At 31.3% G+C, this 27,742-nt stretch overlaps 4 protein-coding genes across 6 annotated transcripts; 2 read left to right on the top strand and 2 right to left on the bottom strand.

Annotated features, from left to right (window-relative positions):
- Positions 1-1,300: 1,300 nt before the first annotated feature.
- Positions 1,301-4,660, bottom strand: LOC123219991. The gene is made up of 4 exons (XM_044641976.1): positions 4,205-4,660; positions 3,867-3,920; positions 3,201-3,326; positions 1,301-1,746 (listed from the first exon to the last, which is right to left on the bottom strand). The coding sequence occupies exons 1-4, from the start codon at positions 4,583-4,585 to the stop codon at positions 1,567-1,569; spliced, it is 741 nt and encodes a 246-aa protein (XP_044497911.1). The 5' UTR covers positions 4,586-4,660; the 3' UTR covers positions 1,301-1,566.
- Positions 4,661-10,817: 6,157 nt separating this feature from the next.
- On the top strand, positions 10,818-15,048 carry LOC123221948 (ethanolamine-phosphate cytidylyltransferase-like). Its single transcript, XM_044644939.1, has 10 exons — positions 10,818-11,030; positions 11,507-11,947; positions 12,264-12,499; positions 12,838-12,995; positions 13,106-13,177; positions 13,281-13,348; positions 13,510-13,630; positions 13,974-14,039; positions 14,143-14,265; positions 14,562-15,048. The coding sequence occupies exons 2-10, from the start codon at positions 11,592-11,594 to the stop codon at positions 14,631-14,633; spliced, it is 1,272 nt and encodes a 423-aa protein (XP_044500874.1). The 5' UTR covers positions 10,818-11,030; positions 11,507-11,591; the 3' UTR covers positions 14,634-15,048.
- A 907-nt stretch (positions 15,049-15,955) lies between these two features.
- On the bottom strand, positions 15,956-17,941 carry LOC123220207. Its single transcript, XM_044642274.1, has 3 exons — positions 17,631-17,941; positions 17,317-17,533; positions 15,956-16,675 (listed from the first exon to the last, which is right to left on the bottom strand). Exons 1-3 carry the CDS (start codon positions 17,760-17,762, stop codon positions 16,302-16,304), a joined length of 723 nt encoding a protein of 240 aa, XP_044498209.1. The 5' UTR covers positions 17,763-17,941; the 3' UTR covers positions 15,956-16,301.
- A 1,075-nt stretch (positions 17,942-19,016) lies between these two features.
- On the top strand, positions 19,017-26,574 carry LOC123219885 (SWR1 complex subunit 2). 3 transcript variants are annotated; one of them, XM_044641839.1, is made up of 13 exons: positions 19,017-19,327; positions 19,955-20,024; positions 20,701-20,772; positions 20,903-20,946; positions 21,029-21,287; positions 21,942-22,017; positions 22,148-22,267; positions 22,391-22,459; positions 23,139-23,181; positions 23,317-23,382; positions 24,020-24,217; positions 24,896-24,986; positions 25,611-26,574. In XM_044641839.1, exons 1-11 carry the CDS (start codon positions 19,239-19,241, stop codon positions 24,207-24,209), a joined length of 1,098 nt encoding a protein of 365 aa, XP_044497774.1. In that variant the 5' UTR covers positions 19,017-19,238; the 3' UTR covers positions 24,210-24,217; positions 24,896-24,986; positions 25,611-26,574. The 3 variants fall into 3 exon arrangements, with proteins under 3 accessions (XP_044497774.1, XP_044497773.1, XP_044497775.1); XM_044641838.1 differs by lacking the exon at positions 25,611-26,574 and adding an exon at positions 25,063-25,258; XM_044641840.1 differs by lacking the exon at positions 25,611-26,574 and adding an exon at positions 25,063-25,258 and having other exon boundaries at positions 24,896-24,938.
- The last annotated feature ends 1,168 nt before the right edge of the window (positions 26,575-27,742 follow it).

Consider the following 27,742-nt stretch of genomic DNA (forward strand, 5'->3'; position numbering starts at 1 on the left):
GATAACCACGACTTATCCACACAAAGGCCCAAATCCACTGTTATCAGTGACATCCCCGCATAGGTGGTGACGGCATCCATGATAGTGGTGTAAAGAGCGATGGTTGAGGTGTGGATGAGATGGTGGAGTGTTTACAAGACGAGAGAGTGGGAGAAAACTCTCCAACCATTGTTGCTAATTAGTGAAAGAGACTTGAACTGTCTAAATTACTACCAATATTTTTTTATCGAGGAAAAATCAGTCTAAAAAGGTTCAATTTTCATCTATTTCATTAGAGTAACATTAAAATCTTAAAGTGATAACGTTGATCAGAATAATCTTTTATAGTTTTCATTTTATATATTTCACTGGAGTTGTTTCACAAATGTTGACTCGAACATTGAAGAGTGTTTTTTGATTCTTTCTCAATTAATTGGAATAAATATATGATGATTTATTTATTAAATAATGTTTTCACTCAAATCTCGGTCTTAATGTTTTAAAGCAAGGGTGTATTGTCCAACCCTGAATAAGGCATGCTCAAGTTTGGCTCGAATCAAGTGGAGAGTACGAAGAATTTTGCTCAAATCGAATTTAATCTGTTTGAGTTCAATTTGGGTTATTTTGATCCAAACCGTATGTGGAGCTTGTACCAACTTAGATATAATCATTATTGGGTGAATTCTATTTTACTGCAATAGTAACCCATTTTATCTATCTAATTCTAAATTCCAAGTTTGTTTTTAAACAAAACTGATTTAAATTTCTGCTGTGTTAAAGACTAAATGAAGATTCAAGTCCATCTAAATTAAATAAGACTCAATTCAAACTCAACTTATCATAAAAATAAACCTAACCTATGGATTGTGTTGAGATCAAACTCAATCAATTTAAATTCAATCCAAGCCCAATCTATTAAAATTTGATCTAAACTCAAGTTAACTTAAATCAAATTCACCCATAGTTTAAAGTTGTCTTTTGGGTTATTTGGTTAAAGAATTTTAAATAATTAACTCTTATGTCAACAAATATTATGATAAAACAGACTCGGAAATATGATTTATAATCTAAAACATAATCCTGACAAATTTTTTAGGATTAACAGCTATTGTGACAGGGAGAGTCCACCGATACATATGTCTAGAATCTAGATTTTGTCTTTTAAGAGACAATTTTAATATTTAAGGTAATAAATTAAAACTTTATATGAATTTATACTTCGCCCCTATGCCAGTTCAGTATTTGATTGGGTTTGTTTATGCACTAAAAGAATTTTGTTAATGTCAAAAATCTTAACTTGTATTGATTCACCACTGAACAATTTTAGGTTTTAAATTAAAACTTTTGACTATCCCAAAAAGGGAAAATTTCTCTTATGAACAAAGGGCGAGATCCAGTCTCATTGTTTCTCAATGTTCCCTTTCTAACAAACATAATATACAATTAGGGCAGTATTGCTAAGCAGAGATCCTAAAAGCACTTCCAAAACAAAAACAAATACAATAGGTAGGATCTAAGGAGGTATATCATGAGCATTGACGGTAGAAATCTTACGCTCCAGTTTATCATTCGCTATGTTTTAGCCCGTCATTTTTCTTCAAACTCAACATCAATGATATCCCCATCTGACTTTGAAGCAGTTTTGCCCCTATCTCCCCTCGAGAAGAAGTCCCTTTCAGGTTGCCACACTATGTTTCCGCAGCTTGTACATTGAATTGTCTGGTTCTTGTAACCAACAAACTGCCTCTTACAAGCTGGACAAGACCCCTACACAATTTCATTGAAGAGAGTGAATGAAGCCTCACAATTAACTATTTTGTTGACAATCAGTAATAGAATAAATGTTAACAGAAGGCTTATGACCAAACCAAACGATAATTCCAGGCAATTTGACCAAAATATGATGAAGAAAACATGACAAAACCTTTGTCTATACATGTAAAATGCAAGAAAAGTTAATATAACCAAAAGTTTAGGATTTTACTCAGAGCCAGTTAGTGAAGCAGGAAATCAGTTACAGGGTTAGATGAATAAAGGTTATTCATGTCATCTGATACTCCAATGATATCAGAACTATTAGATAAGAAAGGAAAGCCCCATTGTCCAATCTAGGCAGAACCAAAAATTCCATTATAGTAGGAATTATTTATAATAAATGCCACTTGGTTTCACAGTTGTATCAATTATTACAAGTTATAGTAATCCTAAGAACGGCAAAACATGAAACATTAAAAATGGGAGAGGCCAATTACACAAGTACTCTGATAGACATTTGTAGACATTTTAATTCCCCTAAGATATCATGAAGCGTGTATATCAAAGCCTAAGTTTTGGTTTTTTCACAAATCATTATGAGATATGAAATTTTTATATCAATTTAATTTTATGCATACCATTAATTAAGGAAATAGAACATTAAAGAGAACTATTTCAAAAGCTATGAAAATGTGAAAAAGGGTTATATGACATTGAGATCAACCTTTTGGCTTCTAACACAAAGAAGATTGATATAAACATAAAAAATTGAGTTGGTAATATGAAATAAACAGCTCATCTCTTAAATCCAAAAGACTACAAAACAACTTTTGAAAAAAAAAAAAAAAAGGTGGATAACCAGCTCACCTCCTCTCAAGCCATTCAAATAATATAAGTAAAATCTGGAATATGAACAATGCCAAAGCATGATCAGCTTAAATATACCTAATATCCCACCATTTTATCAAATAAGAGATGATGACAAAATACTGGTTAGTTTTATTAACCTCCTTTCGAGTTTGATTAGAACAACATATGAATCCACTGGTCTTAAAATTTGTCAAATATCACAAATCATGATCATGATAATACTCCTTTAAAGTTCACCAAAAACATCCCCTAAATATTCAAAAAATTTAACGGAAGTCACCTACATTAACTAAACCAGTAGGATATGCTAATATTTTGACATACCCTTAAGGGAGACAAGTGAAATTATACCAACAAAATTTAGAATAAGAAAAAGAGTTAAAAATTAATTTGCCAAATCAATTTCAGCATCTATTCTCACCATATTCACAAAATCTTATATCAATGAGAAACTTAAATACTTAAAACTAATTACTTCACAAACAGCTTAGAAAATGAGGAGAAAGCAACCTGGAACATGTTGACAGCACGTACAAACATTTGATTGAAGAATACAGCCTTAGACCTCTATGCAATGCTTCAAAAGTAAGTTATACCTTAATGACAAAATTATTGGCCACTGTCCCAATGAGAAGGGGTGCGGCAAGTGGAAGAACCCATGCAGCAAAAAACAAGATCTGAAACAGCCATCCAGAGAAAGCAAACCAGAGGAAGAAAATTGTCTGAAAAGACAACAAAATATATAAATTCAGATAACTTAAAGTGAGTTATGAGCAGAATGCACGAAAAGAGATGCAATGAATGGATCAAAGCACAACACAATAATGTTGCCATAGAAAAACACTAGTCCCAATCCCAAAAGTTTAAACTTATAAGAATCCACCTGACAATAGTCTTTAAACTCTACTACCCCCAAACACAGGCAAGACCAAATTTTAATTAAAAGACTTGTCCACCCACACTAACAAGCACATGGATGCTAATATATATTCAATTTACTAAGGCTAGAATTCAAGCAAATACCCCAAATTCTCAGATAAGCTCCAACAACATGTCAAGGAACCATCAATCCCAAAACTTGAGCTTATAGTAAAGAACTCAACAGTAATATTCAAACTCTATCAGCCATTTAGCCTAGAAAACATTGACCAAACTTCAATCTCTTTTTTATTTTGGGGAAAAATAGAAATAAATTAGGATCAAAATGTACAATGCATTCCAAAAGCATGCATATTGGAGCAATTCAGTCAAGTGACACTCACAGCAAAGCTTCTTCCTAAAGGAGTATCAAAAAAATCATTGAGCTGCTTCCTGTACTGCAAAAACATCAATCAAACAAAACATTATAACCAACCACATTGATTATAAAGCATTCAAGACGAGACAAAAATATAAACTAGTGTCCATTTGATTCCAAAAATTTGTTTGTTGTAATATTCATAAGAAAAAGAGAGAGAAAGCAACATTTCTGAGCACAGACATTATCTGAGAAAAATTCCATGTAAAAAAAAAGTTGCCCAAACCAAATAAACATAGCAATTCCAAGTCCTTTATTAAAAAAAAAAAAAGTAAACAAATTGAAAAAGAAAAAAGCGCAAACCCTCGGCCAATTTCTACTAAAATCCATACTAAAAGCCCTCCATCGCACGCTAATCTCAAGCTCCCGATCGATCTCACGTGCGCGGTCAGAGGCGGCACGTGCAGCTGTGTTCAGGCGGCGAGAAACAGCATATTGGCGATCGATACGCTCGGCGGTCTTCTTAGCCTCGAACACCAGCTGCTCGAATCCATCGTTGGCGCTGCGCCAAGCGTCTCTCCATGCCTCTCCGGAGGTCATCCGACGGGCGAAGCGGTCGAGGTCGCTGCGCTGGAAGGCGCGGACAGTGACGGCATGGTCGCAGCGTAGGGGCAGGTGTTGGTGGCGCAGAGGAAGATGCTTGGGGTGTAAGGGATGCCAAGTAAGGGCCGAGCTTGTGGCCATGATGCTGAAGAAGAAATAAAGAGATGATGAAAAATTAATAAACAAGTCAAATTATTATATAAAATATTTTTTTGTCTTTGGAATAATTGATTTACGGATCTTCAAATGACACATTCCAGTTTCCAGATTTATTTTTGTGAAATTTATTAAAATTTAAGATAAAACACTTTAAAAACAAAAATACACCTTATAAATTAACATAGAAATGTTATATATATTTATTTTTAAAATAATATATAATATAAATTATTTAATTAAATATTATTTTATTTTTAATTTAAATTTTTTAATTACTTAATAGCATATATTAAATATATATTTAAAATAAATATGAGTATTCAAAATAAACATCCTCTTATAAGCAAACATGGTTGTTTTTTATGCCGCAACGACAACCTCTTCATTGTGTGATAGGTGTAATTTTGACCACCGAGTCTGAACATTTAACTCTCACTCATAAACTTTATATCCTTTTTAGAACTTTGATTAACTTGTGTTTTCTTAAATTAAATAAAATTGTAACAATGGAAAACAAAAACCCAATTATATAATAAAGTATTATTTATATATATAATTATGTATTTAAAAAATTGTATATATAATAATATTGTCAAAAAAATTAAATAAAGAATAGAAAGGTGTCATTTTAAGTTCACGGTGAGTAAATGGCATTAAGAAAAAAAAATAAAACAATAATTCAGTCTCAATTTAAAATATATATTATGATTGTTGTCTGGTTGTTTAAAGTACTCAAAAGTTACCGTAAATTTTAAATATAAATTATGACTAATAGTAAATATATAATTAAATTATTTATATAAATAATATATATCATTTTATATACAAATAATAATATATTATTATATAATGGGATAAAATTTAAAATTTTCTATGGATAATGGCCAGTAATAATGTAAGCTGTTGAAGAGTTAATTAATTCTCTCAAACTAGGGTTGAATGAAAGAGTTGAAACTGCATACATTTTTCTCCAATGAGAGGATTTGGGGCTAGAGTTGTTTAAAGGTGTGCAATTTAGGGTACTTGACCTAAAGTAAGGTTAGGTTTAAATTGAATTTGTTGAGATCAAGTAATCCCAAAAAGAGTTTAACTCAAGCGAACTTGAGTTTGAGAGTTCAATATTTTCAAATTTCAACTTTAAGAGTGGTCGACTCGTCAAACTCGCAAGTCTGAAAAATTTGATATTAAACAATGTCATTTTAATCAATATATATTAAAACGATATCGTTTTAATAATTAATTGAGTTCAAAGCTCAATTTGAGCTCAAACTTAAACTCAGCTTCTTTGAAATGAGTGAACTTGAACTCGAATTTGGTTCTATATAAAACAAGTCAAGCTCAAGCTTGATTATATATAAAACGAGTTGAGCTCGAATTTAACTTAATTTGAATCCAAACCTAACCACAAGTGATTTCTTGTGGCTCTACTGTCTCGACTAATTCACTTATCTATGAGTGAAGTGCAAGACAAATTACATTTCTTTATTCAGTTCATTTTGTTGACTTTGATCAATATGTCTTTTGGGGAACACAATCGAAGTTAATAATAGCCATTAGAAATGGTGAGAAAAGAAAACCTTAAAGAAAAATTATCATTTTCAAAATTTTAGATGAAAAAAAATTATTAGATTTTTAAATGTAAATAAAAAAATATGATAAATTTTTAGTTTTTTAAATATATTTAGTTAAATAAATTTTTTATCTTTAACCCTAATAATAAATTTTAATAAATAATTATTTAAATTTTTAAAAATTAATAAATATGAATTTAGGTTTTTACAGAACATTGCGTGAGAATAAGTCTTTCTGACTATCTTAATAAATGATATTCTATTAAAAAAGTGCTTTTATACTCTTATAAAAAAATATGTTTGTGTCTAGAAAAGTTCTTGTCCATTTGGACCTTTGGATCCATCAAAGAATATGGAGAATTGATGGGACATTTTCCATACATATGTTAAAATACGAACCAAAGGTCTATTTCCCACCCAAATTTAGGAGTGTTTACAAAATCATATCCAAAAGTTTGCAAAATCAAAAATCTCATCCATCTATTTAAAATCTCGTTTAAGGTTAAAGATAAAATTATTATTAAATGAAAAATTAAAAAAAAACTAAAATTTTATTATTTTACCCCCCTTAATTTAAAAATCTCACAATTCATCTCTCCCCACATAAAGTTTGAAAAATCAAAATTTTCCCTTAGGGTTAGCAAAGTACCTGATTTTCTCCAAAGAAGATGAAATCATCTTCATCAAAATGTCTTCGATGCTTTTGTCTTCGTTCGAGACAAAGACGACCATTTAAGGTCTCAAATAGGCATGTCGTCTTCATTTGAAATCTCTGACGATTGTCTTTGTATTAGACGAAGACGATTTCATCTTCGTCAGAGAAAATCAGGTTCTTTGATACTTGGGATTTGATCAACAAATAGAGATAAGTCAAAAAAGAAAGCCAACATGGCTAAAGATAGTTGTCTTCAATGATGGTTTGCAAACTCTAAGATGAAAATATTGATTTTTCAAACTTTGGATAGGGGGAATGTAAAATTTTCAAACTCAGAGGAGCAAACGAATAAAATTTTAGTTTTAAATTTTTTTTATTAAATGATGATTTTACTTCTAGTCCTAACTAAGTTTTTATATGGATAAGTGAGATTTTTGATTTTTCAAACTCTATAGATGTGACTTTGAAAACGCTTTTAAACTTGGATGGGAAATAGTCCTTTGGCCTAAAATAAAGCACAAATTGTGTTGAGAAATCAAAAGTTTCACACGTGCAAGCATTTACACATTTCATTTGATTTGAAATATATTTTCTTATAATATTAATATTTAATAAAATAAAACATTAAAACTATCCTAGATGATAGATTAGAAAACAAAAGAAAAAATTTTATATATAAGAGAATATGAGTTTTAATCAAATATTTGATTTGATTGGTGTTCGTTTTTTTTTTTTTTAATTTATGGGAGTAGAATACTTTTTCCCACCTAAAATCTAGCCTCAAAACACTTTTTCCACACTGGGTTGTGTAATTCTCACTCTTCCATTTTAAAATCATACTTTGTCAATAAAAAAAATCTTAATATGATGTTAAAAAGTTAATTACTATATTATTTCTAATTATTTTACTTTTTAAATTTATTATACCCACCTTAAATTAACAAAAAAAATTAAAAATTTTCTTTTAAATATCATATTTATATTAACATACTCTTTTTCTCCTTTCATTTCACTCTTGGTATCTTCTCCCTTAGAACCCACCAAACTTTAGTCATTATTCTCATTTGCAAACTTATTATTGATCTTGATTTAACTTTTACACCCAATTACAATGCCAATCTCAACATCTCCTACTCCGAAATAGACTTAATATTGTAAGATCTTAAATAAACAAGCTAACAACGGTAAGCGATTAAGTTTTATAAATACTATAAAAAATCAAACAATGTTATGTGTATTCACTTTTAGATGCATAAATAAGTACACACATGTGATTAAGTAATATTTTATCTATAATTCAAAATCACTCAATCATTTGACGACATATATTAAATATATATTTATTTATACACTCAAAAGTGAGTATGAAAAACAAATATAATATCAAGAGCTAAGACAGCATATGAACTTGGAAAACTTGGAGTAGTCCACAATGGAAGATCTTTCTCCTCGTATCTTTCTCAAAGACTTCACAGCCTCTTCTCTTCTATACAACTCAATCACATCTTCCTTGAACATGAAATCTCCGGAGTTCCCCATATCATTAACACCAAATGATAAATACCTTCAAAAGAGTACTTTGGCAACAAAGGATCCATCAAAGAACCACAAGAACAAGCCAATAAACCTCCTCTTCATTAGAGTTATAACCTCTTCTAGCTATCACTGAACCAATCAAACTAAACACTTTACACTTCATTTCTTTCTTTATGTAATTTGATAGAATGATGATTTGATTTTGACATGAGGTACCTATAAGTTTGTTTTGTGTTTTCCAAGCAAAATATAAATTTTTATAAAGGAACTTAGACTAATTGGTATGACATGAGGTATCAGATAATGACAAGTTCCTTTATCACACAACCTTATTATTCTCAATAGTTTTTGTGTTATAGTAAGATTCTAATCGAGTGATAACTACGATTTTAGAGACTGTATTACATGTTATCAAATCTGTAAAGGTTTAATAGATCATATTTAAAAGGTTAAGATGAAAAATGTGAAAAGGGTTATTTTTATTTTTTATTTTCTAAGATAGTGAGATTATTATTATTTTTTTTTATATTATTAGTTATTTTTAACTGAGTTTGATTTTAGAGAGAGTATGTTAATTATGCTATCAACAGAGTGGAAATGTGTTTTTAAATTTTTTAGGAAAAATGATTATTTTTCACTTATTTATCAATTCGATAAGATGTTATCCTTAAAATCAGAAAAATAATTAATTTCCACTTTTTGTCAAATTTTTTCGTGAACTTTAACTACAAAAGGGAATTCAAATAATTTTCTTGATTTATTTTAAAATTTTTTATTTTAATTACATTATTATATTATTTATTTATTTATCTTTATTTACTTATTTATTATTTTTAACTTTCCACCATCACCACCACCATCGCCAATTACCTCACTACCCTTTCTCCTACACTACTCATCATCAATCTCGATCCCAATCAAAATGATATTGAGATTGAAAGAAATTCCTCGATTCCAATCAAAATTTTTCTCCAAATTCCCCAGCAACCAAACTTTGGTCCCAGTCGAAATTTGTTCATGCTTTTTAAAATTTTTCATTTTCATCTCCTCCATCGTCACCAATCTCTTTTTATTGCTCCGATCCGACAATTTAAATGTATTCATTGTGAGTCCTTTGCCAAGCTTTCATACATACCCTTTTTTTCCTTGTTGATTTCTTCTATTTTTCCTCATTAAAATTAAAAAATTCATAGATTTTTTTTTCATATTTTTTTTCCTTTTTATTTTTAAACTAAATCATCAAATGCAATTTTTTGAACATTTATTTTACCCATTAAAAAAAAAGAGATTTTTGCTAGTTCTAAGAATCGATTGAACAACGTGTGATAATTTTACGACCAAAGTGACATAAATTTTGCTAAAATGACAAATCTCACTTTTTAAGTTAAAAAAATAATATTATGTGTACTTATTTTAGATATATAATTATATACATATTTATATTTGTTATTATATTATTATATTTTACTTTATCCTTCATTTAAAATCATCAAATCATTTGATAACATATACAAAGGTAAATATATTTATGTATTTAAAATAGATACAAATAATTTTATTAGTTAAAAAAAACTATATTCTTACTCATTATCCATTTCTATTGGTAAATTTTGCTAGGTGAAATGGTAAAATATTATTTTGTATTAATTTTTTTTTATTTTCTCATTATTTTTGCTATTTTTCCTTTTTTAATGTTTGAGTGACAAACATAATTTTTGAAAATATTAAAAGTATTAATAAAATTTTAAAGGGATTTTAAATATTCAAAAAAAATTTGAGGGTTATCTATACATTTAAAATTTTAAGATATTTCTCGTGATAATTAAACCTCAAAGAAATGATTAAATACAATAATTTAAAGTTTGTTAGAATTTTAAATTTATCCAAGAGCATAAGTGATAAATTTTAAATTGATAAAGATATATTACAAATTTGACATTTATATGGATTGTTAATGATAATTTTATAATTTTAATAAAAATACAAAATAATTATTTTCAGAAAAACTAAATAAATTCATTAAAAAAAATAGATAAAGAGTGAAAATTTAACTTTTTAAAATTTAAATAATGAGATTTATTATTTTATCAAACTTTAAAAAAATTGAACATAATTAAATAAATTATTAATTTAAATACTGTATTATAACTATTAGAGTCATATGACAATTTTAAAGTATATGAGAGTTTAAAAAAAATTTATAGAATAATTTGTGAATTTTAAATTTTTTAAAGGCTAAAATATACTATTAAAAATGTTTAGATATGATAAAAACTATTTTTTTTACTTTTTTCTAAATTAATGGCTACGTTATTTTTTTAACAAGTTTGATTTAAAGGTGACAAAGTTTTTAGGCCAAAACTTGGGTTGGAATATGTGATTTTACTCATGAGAATGTAGATTTGCGCAACGAATGGAATTGTAGCTTAAGAGGCAATCACAGCAAGACTCACGTTTCAAATTTATGCAAAACAAATCAAACTTTGATTTTTTTATAATATTAAAATAACTTCTTCTTTTTGACAATTAATATAATATTTACTAATTATTTATTTATTTTATTTAAGACAGCTTCCTCGATTCTCTGTAATATTTGTGGGGCTCCTTAGCGCTGAAGGAAAGAGGAGACACGACACCGAAGCACAGAACGAGACCGACTTTTCAGGTAAATAAGCGTGATTCGATCTGGTTCGAGAATCTTTAACAATGCTTCAATCCTTGAATCGTTTTTTGAACTTTTCTTTTTGTTGATTTTGGTTCGTGTTTTGATTTTTTGAAGAACCCTTTTGTCCTTTTGGGATTTTAGCGTACATTTTGATGGGTGGATTCAGATTTAGATGCCATTTGGAGTTTTAGCATCTGGGTGTGTTTCAGATTCCAGCTTTGTTGTTGAATCCAGCTTTGAATTTGTATTTAAATTCTTGGTTTTGTCGTTGCATGTTTGTAATTTAGTGTTTGATTGAAAGATTCTATTTTTTATTTGTTATATGCTTAACGTTGTAAATTTTTTTCTGAATATATGTCGCTTGTGTCATAACTTAATCCCATTTCCAGTATTCCAATATAGTGATTATTATTAATATCTTTTTTTTTTTCATTTTTTTGGGTTAATATATGTTCTTGGTTGCATAATTACTGCAGGCTAGGTGTCTCCTCTGATTGAACAAGGAGAGTTTCGTATAAATCCAGGATTAGGGAGGGAGAAATTGAAGTGGGAACATTGGCAATGGAGTATGAAAGTAACAGTTGGATTTGGGATGGGGTGTATTACTACCCACATTTCTTTGGGGGTCTAATGCTCACGGCGGCGTTGTTAGGTGTGTCCACCAGCTATTTTGGAGGAATTGGAGTGTTTTCTTTGCCTCAATTGTGGTCTGATTCCGGGATTTTTTACAAAAAGAAACGTGAGAAGAAGAAACGTGTGCGAGTTTACATGGATGGTTGCTTTGATCTCATGCATTTTGGCCATGCCAACGCATTGAGGCAAGCGAAGGCTTTGGGAGATGAATTGGTTGTGGGTGTTGTCAGTGATGAGGAGATTATTGCAAATAAGGGACCCCCTGTCTTGTCCATGGAGGAGAGGTATTCATCATGCATGCCTTGCTTTTTGGTTTATTATTGTTTGGTAATTTGATTCAAATGTTAAGTCCAATAAGCTTTTATTCTGAACCTTTTTCCCCAAAATCTTGTTGTTTGGCCTTTAATGCCTTTCTGCCTCCCTAGGGTTGTGAATTATTTGTTCCATTGTTTTTTGTAAATGCACATCTATGTTCTAGAGTGTTTACCTGCAAATTTATTCTTGAATTTTTACCCACCCGATAGAATGGTGGGATCAACTTTTTCATATCTCAATATACTGGCCTTTGATTTGGTCTAAGACTTGATATGTACTTTCTAGGTTGGCCCTTGTTAGTGGATTAAAGTGGGTTGATGAAGTTATAGCCAATGCTCCTTATGCCATTACTGAGCAGTTCATGAACCGTCTCTTTACTGAGCACAAGATTGATTATATCATACATGGTGATGATCCTTGCCTGCTTCCAGATGGAACTGATGCTTATGCTTTGGCAAAGAAAGTTGGCCGTTACAAGCAGATTAAGCGCACAGAAGGCGTCTCCAGCACAGATATTGTAGGTACTAACATTCTCTTCCATCAATCTCTTAGACAAACGACTGTATTTTTTTCAGTAAGAATTTTTTTCGGATATAATGAGATGTGCCTACACACTGTTTATGCTGATTATGAAATTAACTGAATCTTATGCAAATGATGAAATGAAGAGTAAATTTCTGTTAAATTGAAAATGCTCTTGCTCTTTCTCTCTGACACTGAAGTTGCTTCACCTGGATAATTTTACTCGAGACCTAGCTAGAAAGATTTGGCTTAAGCACAATTAAGCTTCATTCTATTTTCTTGAGATTTATGTATATATGTTTCTGTCTGTAATGATGCATAAGTTATTTAAATGTAGGGAGGATACTTTCTTCTATGGACGATACAAAAACTTGTGAAGATTGTAAGGACACATCCTTGCCTGTAGATTCCCAGAAAGCTATTCAGTCCAAGCGTACCAACATATCTCAATTTCTGCCAACATCCCGTAGGATTGTGCAATTTTCTAATTGCAAGGTATTGTTTGTATTCTCAAGTGTGTTATCATATTCAAGGTGAGTGTTTGTTGGGATGCATATATTGGCTCTCTATCCCTTAATGCATTATTTTTTCTAATCTAATCTCAGGGACCTGGACCAAATGCACGTGTGGTGTACATTGATGGGGCATTTGATCTCTTTCATGCAGGACATGTGGAGGTACTATGTCTCTATTCATTAACGTAGCAAGCATCCTTGTATTGTTAAATTCTAATTTCACAGTTGGTGACACTCATAAATATCATCCTATGTCCTTACTCAGATTCTTAAGAAGGCTAGGCAGCTTGGAGATTTTCTTCTAGTTGGAGTCCACACTGACCTGGTTGTGAGGTAATTAAAGTTGTTATCTCACTTCTGATCATGGTTTTGTTCTGTATTCATCCTGAGAATGTTTGTTGAATTTGAAGCACAAGCGTTTGTGCCTATACTTATGCCTCGCATCGCTGAGAGGAATTTTTTACAAATAAGATAACTAGTTATTTTTCATGCAGTGAACACAGAGGTAATCACCACCCGATCATGCAGCTGCATGAGCGTAGCCTCAGTGTGCTGGCGTGTCGGTATGTTGATGAAGTCATCATTGGCGCACCTTGGGAAGTTACTAAGGACATGGTGTGTATTCTATCTAAGATTAATATTTAGACATGCTTTTTAGTGGTAGAATCTATTATATTCAATTAGGCACTTGCTAGTTTTATGCATTTAAGTTGTTATATGATGCTATAAATTAATTTCTTTTATCCACAACTAGTCAGATATCTTAGTTTCCATTAATAAGTATATTGAAAATTTGCAATCCCAGATAATTTGGTGGCGATGCCCTGTTTTTCCCTTTCTGTTCTTTCTATGTCAGTCAACCCGTTCTGCATTATTTAAAGTAGCTTTTGCTTTCTGATTTACCATATAATTTTTTTACTAAAAACTCCTCTGATCATAATCCTCTTCAACTTAACAGATAACCACTTTCAACATCAGTTTGGTTGTGCATGGGACAATTGCTGAGACCAACTCTTCATTGCCTGTAAGCTTTTGAATTCTGTCTTCTCTGATCAATTATTACATCTGCCTTTTATTGATCTGCAATTAAAAACTGATCTTCTATACAAAATAATTGCATTACACAGGATGAAACTGATCCATATATGGTTCCCAAGAGCATGGGAATTTTCCAGTTACTTGAGAGTCCTAAAAGTATAACTACAACTTCAGTGGCTCAACGGATAGTCGCCAATCATGATACCTATGTGGTAATTCACTATTCTTCTTTTTACCTTTTTCTCGTACGTGTACACAAATGTTTCACGATGGTAGCCCTTCCTAAAATATAATAGTTCCAAAAAACAAAGAGCATTTGCCAAACATTGATCATTGCAAGTTGCAGTTGATATGTAAAATCTTTGCATGAGTCCAATCTCTCTGTCTGGTTCATAAATTTTGTGCCTCTGTTAATTCTTGTTGCAACACATCTAGCACACTTGCTTCTATTTGGATTTCTGATTTGATGAGTGATGATATAATTTGATGTGCCTTACTTTAAATGCAGAAACGCAATGCCAAGAAAGCAGCAAGTGAGCAGAAGTACTATGAAGAGAAGAAATTTATTTCTGGAGATTAGCTGGAATAAATATTGTTATGGTGCCAGCAAGTTTTGAGTGCAGTTGTCAATGCAGCCTTAACCTATCGTAGTGTTGCCTGTTGTTTCTTGCTGGAAATATAGAAAGTCTTATACACTCTCTCCCGAAGGTTAAAAGATGAAAAGAAATGAAGCCGATAGTGGGATGCCCTCATCAGAGACTTGGATGAACTGGTATTTTTTTATTTCTTTTTTTCTGATGTAACTTTAATCTCATAGTAGATACAAGCCCTTATAATAATATGGAAGATTTGCACTAAGCTCCCATTGTTGTAGGCACTGAAATCACCTTTATAGGAATTCCCCTTTTTATTTCTCTTTTGCAGAGACCTTAAACGTGAGATTGTATCATGGTAGATTTATTTATTTATTAATTTTTGGAGTGTTTAGTGTATAATCTGTTTGTATAACAGTGTTCAGTTCCTCTGTTCATTGTGTTACTAGTATCATTAATGGACATTAACATCATCGTAGGTCTAAACTCGCTGATGATGTATTAAACAAATAATGTCCATGTACATTACAATATACACCATCAAAACTAGTAATTACGCAAACATATTTTTAATACACTTTGAGTATACATATTTGAATAAGAAAATTGTATATCATCGATGTTTAAAATTTATTAATGCACTGAACTTACATCTGATACTGTCGGTAAACTCATCATCTCTGTACTGAACTAGCGGCATGGTTTTTTTAGTGTTTATATAAATTGTCCTTGAAGACTCGATGAAAGTTATGTGATGCAGTTGATATGTCCTTAAAGACTCACATAGGCAACGAGCAAATATTTGGCGATAATAATTATTCTTGTCAACTGTTGAAGTCAGAAGTGCCGTGATACTAAACAGTATCATGTGAATATTAAGATGCAATACCACTTGCATGTGAATACAAATATAATATGATGGCTAGTCTTAGCTCCTTCTGAAGCAAAGCACACAAGTTGTATAAATGAAGTTACTACAATACAAACTATTGACACAAGAGTCCAGGACCTTAAACTAACAAAGAAATAAATTTTGATTATTCCTTAAAATTTAATGGAAAAGTTGTTTTAGTGTTCACCATTAAGACTATGGGCAAAACATTTTTCACAGACATAATGGCATTTGTGTGATTTTAACATGTCTGATAAGACCAAAAATATGTGTGTGTTTACAGCAAACCAACATTTTCTCAAGATTTTTCTTTGAAGTTCTTGTTAACAAAATAACAAACCGGGCAGGTAATCCATAAAGAACATCCCACGTCATCTTGCTCTGCAGTAAACAAATCAACAAGCATTAAATCATCTATACGGGCAACATTTTTTTAAGAGATTTTATATCAATCTTCCAAAACAAAAAATCCCAATAATCTTGGCCTCCCAACATTGCTTGGCCTCACAACATTTGATTTTGGCTTTCACATTATACTACCACTACTACTACAATAATTTCATTACTTTATACAAGGTTTTCATCAAAAAGCACCTGTCCAACAATCACTCCTGAGTCACAAATGCAGACAAATGGGAGCTTCTCTACGATCTTGAGTTGCCATTTTAGTAATATCTAACTTTAACATAACTAATACTGCTTAGCACTCCATAGCATAATCAATTTATGCAAAGGAAGAAAAACATTTACTCAATAGCACTTGTTACTGGAACCACCTGATGGGCGTGGAAGTGCTTTGAGGTAGCTGGGGGATCAGGCAATGTTGTTGGGGCCGTGGAGGTAAGCCCTGACCCTCCCTCATTCCACCAAATTCATTAGCTTGGCCTTGCTCTATGCGATGGTCATTGTTCTCTTCAATATCCATTGCTGCTTCTTCCATATTATCACCTTCCATCAAATCTGCTGCCTCCTCTTGAGAAGCATCCACAACTGGGTCAGAGGCAATGGGAAACTGGGAAGGAACCCAGGGAACAATGGCTAAACAGCTGTCTGTTGTTGCGTTGTTCTTGTCATGCAAATATTCTTCGTCCTCAACAAATTTCAGGCACTCAGTTTGGCTTGCCTGAAAAATTTGATCTGTATGGGACACAAAAAAAGTCGGGTAAACATACAACCTTCCAAGAATAACCACTACTTAATAACATTCTATTGCTTCAAACATCAAAACACTAGATGAAAGTTGAGCTGCTTCCTACCCTTTATTTCTATGGTTCTTTATTCCAAGAACCAAAATTTATTATCGTAAACCATGGTTTCACAATGTGACAAAGTATAAAACACTCCTCAGGATTTTTCAATCACATGCAAGAAAGTAACTCAAGGGCTAATGTGATCTAAATTATCCTCCAACGCGTATATCTGAAGCCCGCCAAAGCCATATACCAGGTTCAAAAGAGCAGACCTCTACAGCTGAATCAACTTCATAACTTCTAATACAAACACACAATAAAAAGAAAAAAAACAGTTCTACATCTAAGAACCCGTCAACAAATTGCACCCAGCGGTTCAACCCATTTGATATATATCTTACAGTAAGGAAAAAAAAAGGGAAAAAAAAAAAACTAATTGAATAGCAAAAGGGAGGCCTAGCAGCATAGAATCTTCAACAACTGAGCTATTGACGCATCAAAATAAATTCTTATTCTCAATCAACATTACTGTAATTTTAATAAAACAAAATCTCAATTAAACATAAAAAAGGGGTTTTGATTACTCACTCTTAAACCCAGAAACCGAATTCAAAGAATCCAAATTCACGGTCAAACTAGGAGAAGATGGCATTCGAGGCTTGTACAAAACAATAGCCCTCTCATCATTAACAGGATCACCCAAAGACCCCATCTCCGAAACCACGCCGTCTTCTATAATCGGCGATGAGCCCACACGAAGATTCTCTTGCTCCCTCTCTTCCATAATCGGCGGCAACTGCACATTCTACAAGCAAAATTTCAACGGAACCAAAATAAATATCACATTTAGAAACGCAACCCTTCACTAAAAAAACCAAAGAGTAAAGAAACTAAAGCATTACCAGGCGGCGAATCTTTCGAGCTGGGGAAGAAAGAGAGAAGTCATGGAATTCATCACTGACTTCATCGAGATCAAAATCTTTTCTCTTCATCGTCATCTTCAAGGGGAGATAATTATTACCGTTTCCCAGCATTCTTGTTTTGCCTTTTTTCTTGAATTGAGATAGTGGCTTATACCGGATTCTTGGATTCAATGAGAGCTTTTTGGAGGTGGGTTGTTCCTAAAGTGAGAGAATAACAATGTTGTTTAAGTAGAAGACCAAGAAGGGGAGAAGCTTCTGAATGATGTCTAGAGGCATCCAGAACCAGAAGACCGGAAAGGCACTTGAATTTTATTTAAAATAAATTTGATTATATTTTTATATCAAACTATAAATTAATAATATATTAAATAATTATCGAAATTAAAAGATTATAAAAAATTAAAAATTGATGATACAAATTAATAATATAATTTGATAAATTAATATTTATAAATAATTATTATATTTAATTAATAATTATAAAAATATACAAATATATTATTAAATATAACTTTAATTGATATTTTAAATTATATGAAAAGCAAATTCTGTCCAAATTTTCTAATAGAAGGCAAATTCCATCCAAAATAATTCAAATTAAATCTATGTAATTATCTTAAAAGGTGTTTAATTTAGGTAATATTTTATTATTAAAATTAAAAAATTATCTTAAAAATAGATTACTGATTATAAATAATCACTATATTTGATAAAAATTGATTAATATAAATAATTATTATATTTGATTAAATATAATAAAAAATATTAATATATTATTTTATTTAAATATCAATAGTTATAATTATTCTAAAATATTTTTCATATTTTTAGTTATATTAATTAAAAATAAAATTATTTTTATCTTAAAAAATAAATAAATAATAATATAATTATAATAAAATAAAAATTATTTTAGTAAACTTTTAATACCTCTGTTGAAACTAATAATACGATATCATTGTTAATAAAAGATTATGATACTTTTTATTAAATAAATTATCAAAATAATATTTATTTAATAGCAACCAAATGACCCCCAATTATCAATATATTTGTCAAGTAAATGAAAAAAATATAAAAATTGTTATTATTAAGATATAAATACAAGTTTACTTATCAAATTGATATAAAAATTTTAAAAATCAATTATCAATGTATTTTCATCTTTTTAGTATTTTTATTTTGAAAAAAAACAAAATTTACCATTAGAATTTGGAAGAAGAGCATAGTTTTAGGGTGCAAAATGTTATTAAGGAAAAGAACTGTGAGAATTGGTTTTGTTTATCGAAAATTTAGAAATCGTAGGGGTCAAACGGATATTAAAGAAAAATTCGAGAATTTAAGAGTGAATCGTAAATAATAAGGCTTAAGGGACTAAATAATATGTTCCCCAACTACACTGTTTCTCTCTCCAGTTCCTAATCCCTCCTTCGTCTTCCAAATTTGATCTGTGATACGTCGGTTTCCCTCGTAATTCGTCAAAGATTCGACTAAAAACCTTACCAGTCTTCATTCGTATACTAAAATCAAAGAGGTCGATAATTATTTCTTGAAATAACTGAAAAAGCAATTTCTCTAGAAGCCGCAATGGCGGAGACCATGGAAGAAACCTCGAATAAAGAAGATGCTCCTGTCGTTTTTCTTGACCGCGCTTCTCGAGCAACAAGAGGAAAAAGGTAAGTTTCATACAATTTCTTCTTCTTTGCTTGTGTTTATGGTAATGTGAAACTACGATGCTGGAACTGTGGCATCTCTTGGATTCGAGGACTGGAAAAATTATTTTTAAAAAAGTTACTGTCCCGGACTGAGAGAGGCTCGGACGGTAGGTTCGCCTACATTGCTGGATGGTAACGTCACCGGGAGAACGTAATGCAAGGACTATGTTTTTTTTTTTTTTTTAAATTTTAGATCTTTTTTGAGAGAAGAAATTGGTGCAGTACTATTTTTTATGTGCAAATTTAGGATTCACTGGTAAAGTTACTGAATGAATTATTTCATGTATAGGTAGTTGTTAGACTTTTATTGAAATTATTACTACGTGTCATGAAGTAAAATCAGATAATGTGCAGTTGCATTTCTTTGAACAAATAGTCTTACAGAACTTCTAATTTGTAACATTTACTTGAGTTTAAACATGTAACAGTTTTAATCATGTTCTGGATTGTGTAATATATGTGAAATTACATGTGATGAAAACTGTGCCTGAATGTGAGCTGTATAGTGGTAACGATTGACATATTTATGATTGTATAGAAGTTAGACATAAGTGGGAATTAAAGGGACAAAAACAAATGATGTTGCAGGATGACAAAATTGCTTGATGAGGAAATTGAAGAGGATGAGCTGTTTTGGAATCAGGATTCTCTTAAGGAGGTAGTACATTGTGCATTCTTCAAAGCATTCTCATTCTATTTTGAAGTCTGCTCCTTTTTTTTTTTTTTTTTTTTTTGTGGATAACAATTTCTACTACTTAATCTTTCATATGAATAGTTTCTTGAGTGTCACCATTTTTTTCCTCTTTGCATTCAGTTTTCTGTTGTGCTTTCACAACTTTTTTGTTGGTTGATCATGAAGGTCTGGTTCTGAAAATTAAGAAATAAAAATGATTTTTTGGAGTTAACAAGTGGATTGCTATGAATGTAGTTGGAGTGTGTTTCGGAGCGCTTCTCTCGAAGAAGCTTTCAAGTAAAGTTGCTTTATAAAAAAAAAAAAAAAAGCAGCTAAAAGGAGATTTCTGGGAAAGCACTTACCGAGTGATTTTCAATTATTTTTATTGCATTTTGAACAATATAATATCACATTACTCGGCCTGCTTTTTTAATCCTAAAAATTGTTTTTTCTTTTTTAATTCAATAATTGTTAAATGGATGTGAAAGCATATGTACTATTTGATTTTGAAAGTGTTTTTCACTCTGTCAAAAGCACTTACCCTAATTTTGTTTACTCTGAATTCTTATTGATCTATGTATGAAGGAACAAAAAAAGTTTTACTATGATACACTAATATATAATGTATATGTGTCATTTTATTTATTCATTTCTTTTGCAGGAAGAGAATGATGATAATTATGTGGAGGAGGCAGAGGTTGCTGATGAGTTTGATAGTGACTTTGATGAAGACGTGAGTGTGTTCTTATATTGAGACATTAATCTGTTTTCTGCTGTTGTGCATTTCACAGATTTTGTATTGTTTGTCTGACACTCTTAGATTATCTTTATTATCTGATTTGATTCACAATTGTTGGTATTAGGAACCTGAGCCAGATGAAGAAGGAGAAAATGTTGCAGAAGAAAGGTACAGCTCCTCTTGGCTGCAGTAAATGATCTTAATCTCAGTTTTTCTTTTCACCATTTTCAAATGTTGAGTTTTCTTCTAGGGTGCGACCAAAGAAACGGTTAATATTTCCTGGAAAAACTCTGGCTAAGAAGAAAAAGAAAAAGAAAGAGAAAGTCCTTTCAAAATTAGATAGTTCTCCAGAGGAATCAAAGAAAACTGAACAGTCTCCCCCTGAAAATCAAGATGCCCCTGATGACGCAGAGGGTGAGAGAACTGTTAGAAAATCTACAAGAACTGCCGTGATTGTTAGGCAAGCTGAGAGAGATGCAATACGTGCGGCTTTGCAAGCAACAATGAAGGTCAGTTTTGGGTGTTGGGAGTAATTTCTTTTAGCAGGGATAAATTCACTTGTTTGCACCCATTGCTGTTGGACATGTTTGGGAAAAATTCGGTTGGCTTATAGTAGGATCATATATTTTGATTATTCAATTGATTTCAATTAGGTATGGGGTTTAAACCGAGGGCTTAGTGACCCTTCAGGTCCCAAATCCTGGAATATTCCTAGTTGTCTGGCTGATCTCTCTCTCTCTCTCTTTTTTTGTTAGATACTAAAAATTCTTTGATTTTTCCTTCTTGTTCACTGAGTTCTAAACTAGGGGTTACTCCGGTGAAATAAAACCTTGATAGTCAATTAACTTGTTTATTATCCTATAAAAGTTGCCCCATGAACCTTTGGGCTCTTGGTTGAAACTAGTGGCTTATTCAACTCAGTTCAATCCTTGGGATTAGCTTTCTAGCTGCTTAAATTAAGGTCTCTTGTATAGTTATATACTAGGTCCTTGATTTCTCTAGTGTTTCTACAATTATGGTTCTAGACTTCCAGTGCAGCATTTGTCTAATCAACAATACCATGAAGAGACTTTCAGTACACTATTATGTCACGGTTTGTAATTTGTTATCCTGTAAGTTGAGATGTATATCGATGCAATTTTTTATATCTGTTCTATCTTTAGCCAATAAAAAGGAAGAAGGAAGGAGAGGAAAAGAGGATGACCCAAGAAGAGATGCTTCTTGAAGCAGCTCAAACAGGTTAGGGAATAGCAGTACTTGGTATGTAATATCATCATACGGATTTCCAGAAAGTTATTAATATATATGAAGTTATGTACCTTTTCCTTATATGAGCTCAGCTTTAATGGTGTGGACTGTAATCTTGTAGAGATCATGAACTTGAGGAACTTGGAACGTGTTTTAGCAAGGGAGGAAGAAGTTAAGAAAAGAGCAATAGTGCACAAAGCTGTCTATAGTGGCCCACAGATACAATATTTGTCAAAGGATGGTAAGCATTCTCTGACTTGTTTTTCATTTGAGTCTTTACTAGAAAACTGATCTCCGACTTTAGAATGTACAAGTTTGTTAATATTGAAACCATTTTATGCTTATTTATGAATTTCTTTCTCAGGTTATACATATCTGGAATTCAGTAAGGGGGCTTCGTTTCACTCGGAGATTTCAACCACATCTGTTCCTTGTAAGTTCACCATATCTAAGGTGGCTGTAATGTGAAAATGTGTAACTTTCAATGTATCTTGCAGAGCTTATAATTTGCCAATGACTCCATTTCCTTCTTTTTATTCTGTTTTATCTCAAATTTCAGTTACGTGGCCTTCTGAAGTCACTATAAATATATTGAACTTTGGATGAATTAATGATTCCTCTCAATAGAGTTGTAACCTACTTAGAATGGTTTGTACTGATATATAATTAATGCAGATTGTAACTGGATAGAAACTGCAATAGTATGTAAAGTGCCAATTTACTATTTAAAAAGAAACTATCATGTAAAATCAGCCTTTATAATAGTCATATAATTTTTGAGGTTCTTCTAGGTGTGCACTGAATTACTTCACCAAAACTAAAATACGAAAATCACGTTCTCTGTTAACATTGGTTTTATCCAGGGAAATGAAATGCATAGATTTCTGAAGTTCTACTGCTAACATTCTGTGATCAACACATTAGTTGCAAAAGAAGAGCTTGGAATGGCTTATCTAAATATATATATTTTTTATTTTCAAAAATGGTTTTGTGAAATGTTTTTGCTAAAAATTTGTATTTCATGGGCTTGAAGATCTTTGGTTCAGCGATGATTTGCTTGATCATTTAGTAAGTGCATGGTCTTTATTTTGTTCTTTGATATCTTTTTCCAGATCCAGAGAAGGCTGTCTGTGCAGTGACCGGATTGCCTGCCAAGTAAGAGTCATTGCGACATTTGCCTTTGATATCTCTCATATGTTTGTGTTTTCTTTTGGAGGTTCTTGGTCTATCTAATTTGAAATGGACTTCGCTAATGATATTTGTTTCTTAAATTGGCATTTACCTTCACAGGTATCGTGATCCAAAGACAGGGCTACCTTATGCAACCAAAGAAGCTTTTAAAATTATTCGAGAACGGTATGTGTAGCCTCTCAATTTTTAGAATTTGGTTTGACTGAAGAGAGTAAATTAATGTATCTCTTGAGATGATATAAATTTTCAAAGGACTTGAATCAAAATTTTATAATGCTAAATGAAGTTTGGAGGATTTGTGCTGGGGGAGTGGAATGGGTGGGCTATGTTGAATATATTGTAGGAATTTTTTATTTTAGCAAATTGGTGGGTGTCATTTTTTCTTTTCAAATAAATTTCTCGGGCTATTGTTAAATTAATTTTGATTATTGGATACTACAATTATTGGGGCTAGGACATATATCCCCTTCCTCTGTAATGAGAATTGAGATAATGAAATAAAAAATTTGGTTCTTGTTAATTCTTATGTTTGAAGTTGCACATTGTATTTTATCTATTGAGATTCTTTTGAAAGCACCAAGATCTGATGTGCAATTTTTCAGAGGCCTGATTACTTCTATACAACGCCTTGTTTTGGCCTAAATCTTTTTATGCTTTTCTTTATCTAATACCGTCAGTAGGTTTACATGGGGAAATAGAGCCAAAATAGCTGCTGATTTCTACAACATAACATTTCTGTTTTTTAGTCCCTTGTTAATTGATCCTAATTTTTTCTTACCTTGTTTGTTGGGTAACTTTGCAGTTTTGTGGATGAAAATAGTGGTGCTCAAAAGGAAATGGATATGGGAACCTTGTTTGATTCACTGTCTGAGAAAGATTCTGTGCCCAGACAAAGAAGATCACAAAGTTCAACTAAAAGGGAAATGTCATATTCCCGGCAATTGGCACGTTTCCGTAGATTTCCATCTCTTGAAATTGAAATTTCAGATTAGTTTACATGGTAACTTGCAAATATCCTTCTTGCATCAATCTTCTATTATTTCTTCTAGAAATGCTGGCTTTTTTTTTTTTTAAGGGCTTGAAATCCTCCCAAACTTCTTAGTAGTTGGACATTTAAGTTAACTGTCTTTAATAGAAGTCAAGAAGGATTTACCTGCCGATACTTTTGTTATAAACAACTTTTATCATTCGGCCAAAACCTAAATTTTCCTTTGATATTGAAAATGAATTTGGTTCTGATCAGTATAATGTGATCTCCTAACACTTTTGATGATGAAAGCAATATGCATCGGCCATGACTATGAGACTGTCATTGGTGCATGACATTTGAATCCATGGATCTTCATAATAGATATGGTAGAAGCAGTCAACATACAACAATTGTATGTCCATATTTACAACTAAATTAAAAATGTTGTTTGAGAAACATGCAGAAATAAAAGGTTTAACATTGGTGATATGGATCTGAAGTCTAGTTATTGCTGTTAATCCCTGGAGGAACATGATAGCAATGTGAAGTTTCGTCAAATTAACTAATGTTTTTTTAAGTTCAATACTTTAGGAATTTCCTAAATTCAACTCTGGTTATAGCTTTTCTTAATTAATTTGTTGATATCATGATCTGTTTACTTGCAAAAATTGAAGATTTCTTATAATGTTACTTTTTCTGTGAGTGGAGGCCTAAAAGGATGCCGAACACCATCTGCTGAAGGAAACATAATGTGAGTCTATGATGAACACCTGTACTCTAGCATTTTGAGTTTGTGAAGGTATGAGTTCTGAAGTATCTGTATATAATAACAAATTGTGATGATATTGATACTACAATAACAAATTGTGATGCAGGGAATATGGCATTAGTGTTCTATCGCAAGCTTATGATTGATGATCATGAGTTTGCAAGATCAATTTAAACTGTATTGAATACAGATACAGCCTTTTCTGGCAGGATGTAGTACTCTAGTTATATCGTCTGTAATTGAATATTGATGATATAAATGTAGTTAAAAAATTCTGGCCTTGGACTTTTTTTTTTGTTTTACACCTCATGGCATGACATGTTCATAATATTTGGTGATTCTAATATCAGCTTATTGTTCATACTTGGGGATTATTACTCTACACCCCCAGAACCTGGTTGGACCAATAAACCCCCTGAAAGTCCCAGTAATTATGTAGAGCCTCTTATCTTCTGTCAAAAACGTTATAAAAACTGACACCTCACACAGGTTTGCCCAACCCCCAGATCCAGATGAATTCAACCCTATGCATTAACATTGAGTTAATTGAAGTTTAGTATGTACCATTAAGTGGGTGTTCTATGTCAATGGTTTTGTTAGTTATTTACTTTTTGTCATTGTGAGTGATGAATGGAATCTATGATCTGCACGCAGAAGAGACATTGCTAGAAAATTAAAACTGATTTTGCAAGACGGGAATGTGATTGTTGAAGTGTGAAAATGCAAGTTGAAGCTCATATTACTCGTATGTGTTGCCAGTGTTGTGCTAAAATGCAGCTGGGTGTAGAAAATCATTGAATCACCTGGCGGTGGTATTCTTCTTGTTGATGAATAGAGGTGATCATCAATGGGATTGGGCAACAGTGAAACCAATAGACAGGCCTATAAACAGGCAACTTTTGCTGCTTGTATGGTGGAAGTTTTTGAAGTCAACCATCTACAAGCCTACGCAGTCAGTTTCCGCAAGTTTTTTGAATCGTGAGAATCTTGCCCATTGTAGAAAGATTTTTAGAACCCAATTTTTCTTTTGACCATACAATGGTATGGCCAATTAATGTTCATTTGTTTTCTTTTTTCTTTTTTTCTGTTATTTTAGTTTTTAATACTGGGGTATACTTCTATTCAATGGTTTGGGCTCACGGACAATGATTAAGTGAAGCTCTGTTAATAGTTGGTCAGGCACTTGCATGTTCTTTGCAAACTTTATTCCAAGCACTCACGAATCTAAATTCTGATTCAACTTGTAGAAGAAGTGACCATTGCTGGGGTGTCATATCTATGTAGTCCCACACAAAAGAGAAATCTGTTGGAGAATTTGATAGGGAATTGATGCAGCAGATACTTGAAGAAAGAATATAAACTTTGAGGCGCTATCGAAACACTTTCCTTAGGGTTTTATTTGTTCCCTATTTGTAATTTTTGGATAATGCAAATTTATTTTTAGGATACAACAAAGCTTCCGAACCTTTTGGTTTTATGATTAGGCACTAACACAGTTGTAATATGTATCAAAAAATATAATCGCAACCTTTTCCTTGTGTATGAGCACAACTTTTAGCTTGTAAATGTACGTAACTTTTGACTTGTAAATGGACAGAGTCTTTACCTTTTAGACTATTATTTAAAGGCTAAAGCACTATTTTTCACCTAAATTTGTTTGAAGAGGTAAATATATGTCTGCGGTGAATAAGAAACTTAAATATTTTGTAATTTTTAATTCATTATTATATACTAATAAATTTTCTATTAAAGTTGATAAATAAAATCATTATTTTATTAATAATATTAAAATAATTAAAATTATATCCTATTATTTTTAATTAGTTTGAAAAACTAATAATTTTTTCTAAGATTAAATTTTAAAAAATTTACTTTTCCTCTTTGGATATCAAATTTTTATTATTTAATAATAAAATAAAAATAAAAATAATATGAATAATTATAATTATTTAAAAAAATAATTAAATACAATCTATAAAGATTTCAATGGTTATTGATATTGTAATTTAATATTTTTATAATTTATTTTTAATAAATTATATTAAAGTAACATTTTTTCGAAATATTTGAATTAATCTAAGTTATATCGAGTTATTTTTGTGGTAGCTTTAACACTACCCTACTTAATTTAAAGTCATATTAAATTAACTTAGAATAAATTTTATATCTAGAAAAACTTAATTTTAACTTAATTTTTTTATATTATGTCATAACTTAACTTTTTGTGTGCCAAACGGTCAAAAAAAATTTACAGCACCTAGCCTGTTTGCACTGCAGAATTTGCCTATGAGAGAACTGAAAAACTAACAACATGATTGTACATTCATGGTTAATTATTAAGACAATAAAAAGTGTAGAATTGTATTGATAACTTCCGATACATTACGTTCACCGCTATAATGCCTATGCGAGCAGTATTGAAATCATTGCTTTACAGCATGATATTCCTGAGGAAGAAGAAAGAGAAGTCCTTACTTTGTGCTATGTCTCTTTTTTAGTGGCCTTGGGCTCTTTGACAAGTTCAGAACATTAATAATTAGAAAATTTGTGGCATATAATGTACAAGAAGATGGTTTAAGAGGATTTGATTCCTTGACTTTGTTGAAATCAAGATCTTAACCAGTTAGTCCAACACTGGGAATTGTAAGTTATCTATGTATGTTTTGTTGTTTTCTTTCTTTCTTCTTTTTAGTCAGTTTTTCATCTTTCATGAATACTTTTTGATGAATAACAATCTTGCGGAGTTTATGAATTCCCCTGGTCATGCAGGGTATCTGCAAGCTACC

Source organism: Mangifera indica, chromosome 7 (genome assembly GCF_011075055.1).
Source record: "Mangifera indica cultivar Alphonso chromosome 7, CATAS_Mindica_2.1, whole genome shotgun sequence".
Classification (NCBI taxonomy): Eukaryota; Viridiplantae; Streptophyta; class Magnoliopsida; order Sapindales; family Anacardiaceae; genus Mangifera; species Mangifera indica.